This window comes from Parus major, chromosome 9 (assembly GCF_001522545.3).
Source record: "Parus major isolate Abel chromosome 9, Parus_major1.1, whole genome shotgun sequence".
Classification (NCBI taxonomy): domain Eukaryota; kingdom Metazoa; phylum Chordata; class Aves; order Passeriformes; family Paridae; genus Parus; species Parus major.
Window position 1 is genome coordinate 13,694,743 of NC_031778.1, and position 11,583 is coordinate 13,706,325.

Genomic DNA, 11,583 nt, shown 5'->3' on the forward strand with positions numbered 1-11,583 from the left:
TGTCCATTTCCATCAATCCCAGCTGGTGAAAACAACCCCAAGAAAAATGATAGGATGCTCAGTAGGCATCTTCCATGAAACCTTCCTTGGTGAGAGTGGCACTTTGGAAAAAAAATTATGGGGTACCAGAGACGTGGCCCAACAGTTTCTACAGGGTGAGTACCTAACTGGTGAAGCAGGTTGTGGAAGAGCAGAAAAATAGTTTAGAATGAGATTATCCAAGCACTGCTGCTTGTATCCCTGACAGGCCAGTGCAGGCTTTCTCCTATGAGTTGTTCCCCGGGAATTGCTCTGTTCCAGTTTTAGCTGCTCAGACTATCCCATAGGCTGGAGCAGATGTCAGCTCCGAGGTTGTACCTGACTGTTAATTTACTTTGTGTTAATATAGGCCCATTACCAGATGCTTTCCCTAATGGTGTACAAGTAAAGCTGTTGTCTGTTCTATCTCATCAAAAGCACTGCATGTTTTACCTGGAGACTGGGGCTGCTGCTCATTGAGAACTGTCCCCACTTCTTTTCTGGATAAATGGGAAAAGAGACAGCTCAGGTGCCTTGCCTGAGCCCAGGGGAGCCGTGCCAAGGGGCAGGTGGTGGGCATGGAGGGGGCCAAGCAGCAGGAAGGATCCCTGGGTCTCCTCGTGAGTGATGCCTGCTCCTCTGCATGGACAGTCTGACCCGTGGCCATGCTGTGTCCAGTGCACATCCATGGGCTCTGGCAGCAAAGCTCTTCTCCCTGGCTGCCACATTTAGGGATGCCTCAGGTCTGGGGAAAGGCAGCTGAGTTACTGCAGCTCTGTGGAGACCCAGGAATCCCACTTATGCACTCTTTCAGAAGTTATCTTTGACCATCTGTCCTCTGAGAGCATCATCGTGAGACAGATCCTTCTGCTTCCGCCTGCTTGCCTTCGTGTAGTTGGCTGCAGACGTTAACCACCTTGGACATTTGTGGCCTTGCCTGACAGCTCTTGCTGTACCCAGGGTGGTGACTGAGGGAGCAGGGTGAGCAGCGAGGCTTTTCTCTGCCCTGCCTTGCTCTCACCTGCTCTTGCTGCAGTTCTGGGAGTGTAGCATATAAAAATGGGGAGCGTTCTTGGTGTCAGACTCTTCTCCTTCCTGCAACGCTGCATACTACATTGTACAGCTCTGCAGAGCTGAGCCAGAGTGCTTCTGTGCACTGCTGAGTGCTGCTGGATTCCTTATGGCTTCATTATGGCTTGACACTGAGCACTGGGGAATGAAAAATAGATGATGTGGCCGTGACACTTGCTGTAACTCAGCAGGGAAAAAGAAAAGACACCCCCTTGGGAATCAGCCTTCCCATTCCTCACAGCTTCCAGTGTTGTGTGCTGTCTCACAGAGTGCTTGGTGCTGACCTCAGGAGCTCTGAGGCTCTGCTGTCATGAAAAGCAAATGGCTAAACTTGTATTTTACAACAAGCTGCTCCTGTGAGACTTAAGCAAGGACAAGTTGAGGCTGTGACAGAGGGAAGCAGCAGGAGGTCCCACAGAGTGGGTCTGTTTTCCCTCAGAAAGCAACCATTGCTTCCCTTTCCCTCGTGCAGAAGCCCCAGTCCTGACCCAAGGACCTTCTGGAGATACACAGTGATTGCTCTATAGCAGGAAAATGTTGAGCTGTCATTCCCTGGTTCTGAGTCATCCTGCTAAATCTGTGCACAGCAGCTGGCTGAGAAGGGGAGTGGGAGATGGAAAAATCCCCCTTGGGATCAGGATAACAGTCAAGGAACCAAAGTGGTGGAGAAAACGTAAGTCAAGCCTCTGAGTGTAGGGATTTGAATGTGGGGCTGGCCTTCAAGATATCTAGATGGAGCTAAGGGAATCCTCACTGCTGGGATGTCACATCTTAGGAGGGTTTATGTGAACCTCAGTGCTGCATAGTTGAGATTGCCTCTGTGTTGGGGGTTTAAGCAAATGCCAGCTGCAAGGAAATAATTTTGTCAGTGGTCTGAGGATGTGGATGCACGACACATGAGAACTGGCTCAGAACAGCTGTGCTTTAATTGGACATTTTTCCCCATTGGAACTACTGCTTCACTGCTGAGTTGCAGGACGCAGCTTTTTGGGAATGGAAAGTGATGGCTGTGGTTCCACTCACTTGTGAGCCCCCTGTACCTGGTAGGATCATTTGTGCAGGGACAGAAATGGGGTGTGGGGCTAAGGCAGCACTGGGGACTTGGCACGACACAAGCCTGCAGTTGTGTTTTTTTCATTCTGAAGAGGCTTCCCCATTTGAAGGAAATTCCTAAAATATATTTGCTGCCATTGGGTGACACTTGTTTAGATAATGTCTGTGACTGTCCCAGTGTAAGCAGGTAGAGGGCTAATGCAGGTCTGGCTGGAGGTGAAACATGTCCTGTAGCAGAGCCAGTGCAGTGGCTCTGCCAATAGCCTGGCACACATCACACTGTGGTGACTTTTCTCAAGCAGCTGGAAAAGGCATCCTGGCCACATGCCATTCACCAGCTAAGGTGAGAATTAGAAAAGGTGTGTTTTAGTGACTCATAAATAGCTTAGCACATGCTGACGGAGCAGCAGCTCAGCTTTATCATTTCAGCTTTGCATCCCTAAAGTGCCTGTTAGAAAAAAAATAAAATATCAGTGCCTGAAATATATGGGCTAAATTCAGACCTTCTGGAGCAGTATCAGTTAGATCAGATCAGAGAACCCAGTCCCAGCTCTCTAACATTATTGGAAAATCCTCTGCACACACTCTTCTCTCCTCTAACCCTTCCTCAGTCCATTCTGTGGCTGCAGTCACTGCTTTAGCTTGTGCTGAGCTGCGTTTTGTGCTGTGCCAGGTCCATCACGTGTGCTGTGTGTGGTCCAGGTTTTGAACTTTGCCTGTGGGAAGCAGACAATCATTGTGGTCCTTGACCTTCAAGGCCTCTGGTAATGCCTGATAAAGAAATGGCTGATTTATCTGCTCACACACAGAAGCGTTTTCCTCCTGTATTTTAATCCTCTTGAAATTCCACCCATTGGTCATCTATCTTTTGTGATTTCCTCTTTCTTGCTGTGCTTCACAGGAATATTCACATAACAGCGCTTCATCTTTGACTTGACCACTTCTTACTCCTTCCTAATTTGCCAGATTATGCATGTTTTGGAATGGGATTTGCTAGAATTTTTATTCCATCTTAAGTGAAATATCTTTAGCTGCTGAGGAAAGTAGGATTTTTACTTTCAGCAGAGTTCTCCAGGGTCTGATAATCACTCTGAGCTGCCTGTGTGCTGGCACTGCTGTGTTTTCAGCAAAAGCAGGGTAAGGCCATTACTGAGTATGTCACACATCAGCAGTGATTCCTGTCCCTGGGAGCCAGCCCTGTTACCTGTCACTGGTGTAGTTATTGCAAACTGCTGTTGCTAACTTTTAGAAGATCAGGGGCCTTTCTTAAATCCCTGAGCCATTACGTAAGAATGATAACTTGGCATATTTAGATTTCTTGGTTCTAATGGCTGCAGAGAAAAGCTAACAATAGAAACATTTAAAGATGCTGGACCATGAGTCAAACGCAAAAAGGAACCCAAAATGTGTTACTCAGGTTTGGGTTTTCTCTTACAGGAGAGGGTGAAGAAAGTGGTTCTGCCTTGTAGCTGGCAGGGTCTGAGCCTGGTCATATCAACTGCCTTCATCATTTGTCCTTCACACCACTGTCAGCCAAACACTCCTGGTATTCCTCAGTTGCCTGACTTTGTTTGAGAATCTTACAGAAGTGTTTTATTTTGATAAGGTCAAAGCCTTTCCTTACAATTTTATTTTCATAATATTGCCAAAATACTTCAGTAAAGTTGAGATACTTTAGAAAAATTTAATTTTAAGAAAAATAACATGTTATATTTTATTTTTTACTACTGCCTGAAAGTAAATGTTCTCTAAAAAAGAGACAGATAATTTTTTCTTAATTCTCTTGCATTCGGGTGAGGACTATGCTACATGAGTAACAGAAAAGTAAATTTTCCAGATAAAAAGTCTCAACTTCAGTTCACCTGGAAAAAAAATGTACCCAGTAGGAAACCCTGTCCTAACAACCTAGGATTTCAAGGGTGGCTCTTATAAAGGTCTTGTAAATCCCATCTTCAAATTTCTTGAAATATTAATTTTCCTTTACCTACATAGACCCTTCATAACTGTGCTGTAATATTATTATTTAATACCTAGCTTTTGTTTTTCTTCCTTTGAGAACCAGCAGGGACAAGTCTGTGTGTTGGTCTGATAAAGAACCTTAGCTGTGCTATACTGCAGGCACTGGGAATTGCATGTTCCAGAATAGTGGTCTTTCCAGAGAAATCTGTTTCAGATGTGTCTCTGTGCACTCTTCAGCCATGGTGGCCACCTAATGAGTGAGGGTCTGAACTGTGGTGTCCTGATAGTGGCTTTTCTGTCATTGGAGCAGCTGTGAATTGGAGCAGAAATTGTTTCTTGTACCATCATTCCCAAGGCAGGCAGGCAAGTACTTGCTTGTCTTGATGAGGCTGTGCCACATGCGTTGTATTAGCATGCCAGAATAAATACACTTCAGGTACAGACAACAGTAAAAGGCTCTGTAAGTGTCACTGCAAGTAGGCAGATGGGGAGGCTCGTGCTTCCACAGATGCTGCTCCCCACCTCAGATGCCCTCTGGAACATTAAGAGTGAGTTTGCTGGAGGGGAAGGGGGAGATGGCTTCTTGAATGGTTGGTCTTTTGTACTTTCACCCTCAGAAAATCCCCTTTATCAAGCCTGACAACTTTTCCCTGTGAGGTGGATAGATTGGTCACACTCCTAGATGAGGGAAGCATGTCCCTGCCTGTTCACACAGGGAACTCGGGGGAAAGCCAAGAGCACATCCTGAATTTGGAAGCTGCACCTATTCCAGCTCTGCCTTTGCCTTGGTGGCTGCCTGCTGAGAGCAGAGGAGCCAAGGGGCTGTTGGTGGGCAGAGCCCAGGAGCTCTGCTGGCCAGCAGGCTGGCTTGCTGCCCACCTCCAAACCCTGGCTCAGCTGTGATCTGCTGCCCTCAAAACTTGGGTCATGCCTCAGGCAAAGCCATCATTACCTACTGTGGATTAATAACCTCAATTACTGGAGCCCTGTGGGTCAGATCTTCCCCGTGCTGGCTGCATTACAGCCCTTTAATCTGCTTTCCTCTCTCATAACCTCTGAGCCTGGAGGGATCGGCAGGCGGGGGAGATCTGTCTTCCAGCGCGGTTCCCCTTGGAAGGGCTGCAGATGTGAAACAGCAAACACAGCTGGCAGGAGACCTGAACCCCCAAAGAGGTGCACCTAGAAGGTGCTTTTGCAGCTCTTGGGTTCAGAGGACAAATGTGGCAACAGCTGGAGGTTTGCCTTGAACTCCATCTGTGAAGAATCACAGCAGCCATCCTGTGGGGGGCTGGCAGTCAGGTTTGGTCATCTGGGTAAGGCACTGCATGGCTCTTAGGGGGGAACATCCCTCCAAATTCCTTCAGGTTCCCTGAGCAGCTGGGTAAAGGTGAGGCAGAAGTCTGGATTTCTAAGATGCTTCCTTACTGGAAGGAATGTTTCCCTTAAAGGAAAAAGGGCAGGTCTCATCAGTGGGGAAATTGCCAGTGTTGAAATTCTTGTGTTGAAGAGGGACTGAGCTGTGCAGTCCTGGACATGCTCCTAAATGATCTTGAAGAGTGAGGGGTTGAAGAAGAGACAAAAACTTTGGAGGTAAGAGAAACAGAAGTGGACACAAAACAGCTGCAGAAGGAGCACCTGAAAAAGAGCATCTGCTGAACTAGCAACAGTATAAACTGGGGTGGAATGCAGGGTAATGCATCCATTGATGAAACCCAAATATATGGGGGAGTGTGTATATATAAATCTTACATAAATATAAAAATACAAAAATAAATAAAAAAAAAATAAATTATGGTCACTCAGAGTAGGGGGTGCTACTGGGGTCCAATTCCTCAATGGAAAAAGACCACAGAGAAAGTGTGAACCTATCTGAAAGTGCTAACGCAGCAGATGGAAGCAGAAATTATTGGAAAAGGTAGAGAAAGCAAATAGGAGCTATCATTCTGCTGTGCTAGAAATCCCTGGAGCACTTGCACCTTGAGTACTGTGTGCAGCTCCAGTTATCCTGTCTCAGAAAAGATGTGATAGAACTAGAAAGGCACAGGAAACAGCGACAAGGTCAGTGGAGCGTGAAGAGTTGCTGCTGCCCAGGGAATGATGGAACAGATTAGGCATTTTCAGGTGCCTTCAGAAATGAAACAATAGAGGAAGGAAATACGACAGAGGTGTAAAAAACCATGACTGTTCTGGAGAACATAAAATTAGCATTTCACAATATAATCTTAAAATGCTCACCTTCTAAGTTAAGGTGAGCATTAAATGGAGCTATGGACAAGGAGTTTTAAACTAATAAAAGCCTTTTTCTGCCACATAATTAACCTGTAGAACTCCTTGCCAAAAGATAGTGGGGAGGCCAACAGTATTACTGGTTTCCAAAAATGAGTATAAAAATTAGCTGGGGAGAAATCTGTTAAGGATTCTTAAACACATTGTGAGACATCCTGTAGATGAGGGCATCTGCTGGGCAGTGGAAGTGGGTGGAAGGAACAGTGTCTGGTTGCCTTTTTTTCCAGATTATCTGTTCTGAGCTGCTCATACTACTGCCAAAATAATGGAGATGCCAAAATAAAGTAGAAGTTCATGTTCTGAGGAAGTGTCACTCTACTGAAAAATATTCAAAACAACCACTTCTCCCTAATTCAGACTAAAGATATGTGATACACAAAGCCTTCTTTACATGTAATATTAGATTTCTTCTTAATGTCAGGAAATTCAGCTCCTGAGTACTCATTACTATAAGCTTTTTATGTGTCTGGGGATAAACCAATTAAATTATCAAGGCTATGGGCCATCTTTTCTTTTGCTCTGGAACCTGCTTTGGTGAGCTCAGAGGGGCTGAGATTTTACCACGTCAGTCTGTCCAGCAGGACCTGGAGTCGGTGGTTTCTGTTCACTCTTGTTCAGAAAAGCTACTAAGAAATTAACCTTTCTTGTCTGATATATAAAATCAAGCTCTGTCTTCGTTTTTCTGTCTCATCTTGTATTTGCTCTCAGAAGGTGTGTGGTTTACTTTATCCATGATAGAGTTTCCAGCAGAATCTTTGCCTTATAATGAGTGCAGTTTTATATCAGGAAGATCAGGAAGAGGCTAATCCTCTCATTAAATCACCAGAATGAGGACTGACAGATGATTCCCTACTTGTCCACAAATTTATTGTATGACCTTCAGCAAACCCCTCAACTTTGTGCTGCAGTTCCCACTGTCTCTGGTGCTGTGCTTTGGTGGAGCTGGGTGCAGCAGGAGCTGTATGTGGATGGTACGCCCCTGAAGCAGACTCCACCATCCTTCCTTGCTAGGAGTGCTCTGCTTCATAAAGAAAGGGAAAAGGGTAAGCAGAAATAGAGTACAATGGTGACAGTGGCTTGCACTAAAAGGGCTGTAGTTTTTGGCCCATAGATAGATTTTGCTAGAACGGCTCCTGCAAGGAGAAGTGTTGTGGTTCTCTGCCACCAGTGAAAAATACACAACCACTCATCACATATGGACCCACGGAGTGAGCTTTGAGAAATGAGCATGAAGTGCAAGGAGTTTTGTAAATTTAGAGAGAGAGAGGGACAAGGTCCAAGCACTGCATCAGCACCAGCTTGGACAAAGCCCTTAAGGTTAATGGGCCCTTTCTCATCATATCCGCATGTGTTTGGCCAGAAAATACAACAAGGGAAGAGACTTGCAAAAAACCTCAAACCAGCCAACCAGAAATAACACACCTGCACAAGCTGTTTGTCTGTGTACCCATCACAGTGTTCAAAGAACTACAAGTCAGTATGGGTGAAAACAGAACAGCACAGACCCAGCACCTTGAAAGATTATTACTGCCTTTGTATGAATGCAAGGAAATTACCTTTCCTGGCTAGTCTGTTCTTGGAGCTTTTGTAGATTTTCTTTATTTTTTGGCTTTTGTAACGGCTGAACTCATACACATGCTATTTTAATACCTAGCAAAGAGCCTTGTCGGCTAAATCACCTTATTTTTCTCTGATCAGAGCGCAGTACATTCCTCTTTTTAGTAGAAGGTATTAATTTAAATTCCATAATCCAAAACATATTCTTGTTTCTGTTCAGTGCTTCAGAAGGCCAATGGCATTTTAATTTAATAAGGGAGAAACACACATGACGCTGTGTTCCCTGTAAATGTCTTCTGACCTCAATGAGGCTTTCACAGCTTTCTCTGTGTTCCAGAAAATGTAGTCCCTGCTTTTATGCAAGCACACTATAGTTTCTAATACCTGTGTTCTACCAGTGGCTAAAAACTGAAATATCTGTAGCATTCTCACGGTAACTTTTGAGATGCTATTTGCATTATTATTTAGTAGTGCGAGCTTATCAATGGAGCCATAGTGAGATTTCTGCACCACTGTGTCCCACTGAATTATTGTTTGGGTACATGCTGTCCCTCTGCACTGAAATAAATTTTTATTTTGGTTTACCTTGTTTTCAGATTAAAATGAGTTAACACATGTCTCAATTTATGCCAGCTCCATTTATCTTTTCAAATTATTTAAGCTTTGTTTACTGGGCTAAGATTTATCTAATTGGGTACATGATATTACTAAGTATTTTGTGGCATGTAAACACTTGAGTCATGCATCACAGTTCTTCCTTTACCATTTTTATGCTACCATTTTGCTGTCTAAACTTACTTAAACCTACTCAGTTTGAAAGAGCACGTGCTTGCACTCCTTACGGCACTTCTTTGGAAATGTCAGGTAATATTCCTTCTTTTCACTGGTTTGAGTTTTCCCTTCTTTTCTCTAATGTGAGTCAGGAACTGACCCCCTAGAGTGTGCCCCACAAAAGCTGGATTGTCAGACTTGCTGCAAGGTGATGAAAACTCACCAAAGAAATGGGGATTATTTTATTAGTGGTTTTATGCGCTATTTTGAGTAGATTTTCCAGGAACAATTGTGTTAGTTTATTAAACAGAGGTCTCAAAAATCAGATACCTGTTGCCATTTTCATTTTTTATTTTAACAAAGATCTGTATCATGTCCAAGACACTTGCCCTTGCATGTTCATGGGATAAATCTGCCCATTCCCATTCTAGTCTGATATGTGTAACATCAAAGAGCAGCTCATCCCTCGTACCTAGTGCTGCACTTCTGTCCTGGCACCTCTGAATGAGAGCCCCTCATTTACAGCTCCGTGTTGGCTGCTAAGCAAGGAGGACACCTTGACTTTGGATCTCACTGTGCTGTCCTTGATTGGCCAGATCCAGAATTGTTCTCATCTCAAACATGCTGCTCAAGCATTTGCAGAAAGAGGACTATTATATTTTTGTGCTATTACCAAAGTACTGGAGAACCACCAGTTCTGTTTTAGGGCTTCACTGTTCAAACTACTTCTGGCCTTGTTCCAGCAGGGCTACAGGCTTGCTCTCTGATGATCAGGTGTAGCAGAGGACTGAAGGACAACTCTGGGTGAAGGGGAGAGGTGACAGGTGTAGTCCCAGTTTGGTATCTGCCCTGACATGGCACTGTAGTCTTTCATGATGGCTGTGGAGCAGGGATTGCTGAGGAATCTGATGGAGCAATGATCCTGGGTAACGGGGGACGTGGAGAAGGGCAGTTTAATCTAGCTTGTTGCTATCACTTTGTGCATGTGCAAGGTCCTGTCTAAAACAGCTTATAAATTGAGACATAGTGATGATTTTTCAGCCTAAGTCACAGCAGACAACAAAAACTGAGTTCAGCATGAATCCCAGGGATGTTAGCAATATCTTCCATCCTTCTAACCATGCTGAACTGTACACTACTGTCTTTGCTTCTAGCCAAGTGCTGTTTTTCAGCATATGAAGTAGAGTTGACTGGAAAATAAGAGCTATCATTTCATGAAACATTTAGCATTTTAACTGGATTTTTTTTTCTTTTTCTATTCAAGAGTAAAACTGAAACTATGGAGTATTTATTGAGGGCATGAAAGACTCCAGATGCTCTCAAAATTATTAGTTTTGCCACATGTGCTTGATAGATTCTCACACCTAAACAGCATTTCTTTTGCTCTGCCTGGTTTATGTGCCTTACTAAGTCTGTATCCCCACTCTTGCATCCCACTGAAGTGCTGGCCAGAAGCCTGTTACATCCTAGAGTGCAGTCTCTGGAAACATGTCCATCTCACGACCTGGTCAGAGACACCTGGTCACTTCTTCCAGGTATTGGGAGAAACTAAAGCAGAGAAGGCTTTGAAATGTGGTGTGTGAGTAGGTATCCATGCTTGAGCACAAAGTAATTCAGTTAGAAATTCACCCTTCTGCTGGGTTCCTATTTGTCCCAGAGGGAACTGCTTTTTAGTGCACTATTAGAGTTTATTCAGGTGAAAGAGTTCTTTTGAACGGCTTTTGTGTATGATAGTACTGTTTTGTTGAGGGAGTTTTTCTATGCTCCTGTGCTTTCCAGCCTCGTGTTGTGGGTTTTGTGTAATTTCATGAATTGGAGACAGTTCTAAGAAGAGCATTTTCCCCTAACCATCCTTGCATGTGAAATAAGTGCCCTACCTTTCTCTGTGCAGTGCCAACACTGAGGTTTGAGTCTGCAGCGCTGTAAAAATAATAGTTTAAAAATGGGTAAAAAAAAAAAAAGGTACCTTGAGTTTCAGTGGAGCGCCCTTTGCAGGAGGCTGGTGCCTTGGGGTAGGTGGAAAGACGGAGGCTCCTTCGTTTACAGCGTGTTCATAAAGGAGCACCCCTGTCTGGGCAGCCGCACCCAGCGGTGATTTAAGACCAGAGGTGTCTCTTCTTCCCGGCCCCACTGCCGGTCCCGTGGTTCCAGCCCCCGGGAGGGCCGCGCTCGGTGCCCCCGCACACGGTGCCTTTTATCGCCGGCCCCCTCGGTCACCGGCCCTGCCCCGGGCTGGTGTGCCGGCTACCGGGGCCATCTCCTCCCTCCCCGCCGGGACTCGCAGAAGTTGAGCGCGGCGGGCCCGGGCCCGGTGGCGGGGGCAGGCGGCAGAGCCCCGCCGGAGGAGCGGAGCGGAGCGGAGCGGAGCGGGGGGGTCCCGGCGGCGCTGCCCGCCCCGGCGGGGGCTGTGCCGGCAGGGGGCAGGGCTGGGAGCCGGCCGCGCGTGTTTCTAGGGCTTGACGTCCTTCCAGGCAGCCCGCCCCGCTTCCCGGCACGGCCGGCCCTCCGCCGGCGGACAAGTCCCGAGAAGTGGCGGCGGGGCCCCCCTCCCTCCCCCGGGCGCGGCGGGGCCGCGGCGATGGGCCGGGAAGTTTGGCGGCGAGGGGGCCCGGCGCCCCGCCGCTGAGAGCCGGTTCTCCGGGGCCGGTCCCTTTTCCGAGGAGCGGGAGGGCGCCACAAAGTGAAATCCATGAGGATTCTCGGGCTTCTCCTGGAGAAAGGCTCGCATATGCTGCAGTGTCTCTGTGGAAGGCGCCTGAGATCCAGCCACAGCCCAGGTGGGGAGCGCGCGTCCTTGTCCCCGCCGCCCTCGCTCCCGGCCGGCGCCGCTCGGCCCGCGCTGGCCCCGTTTCCCCGCCGTGTCCCCCG

The 11,583-nt window shown here is 46.5% G+C and overlaps 1 protein-coding gene across 2 annotated transcripts in view; it reads left to right on the plus strand.

Moving 5' to 3' along the window:
* FGF12 (fibroblast growth factor 12) overlaps positions 1–11,583 on the plus strand; it is a 217,973-nt gene that overhangs the window by 68,490 nt on the left and 137,900 nt on the right. Inside the window, exon 1 of one of the 2 annotated variants that reach the window (XM_015637866.2) lies at positions 11,347–11,492. The exons of the other annotated variant lie outside the window; for it this stretch is intronic. Coding sequence (XP_015493352.1) covers positions 11,405–11,492 — 88 coding nt within the window. The 5' untranslated portion in view covers positions 11,347–11,404. Of the gene's footprint in view, positions 1–11,346; positions 11,493–11,583 lie in introns of those variants that run through there. 2 annotated transcript variants of the gene reach the window in all.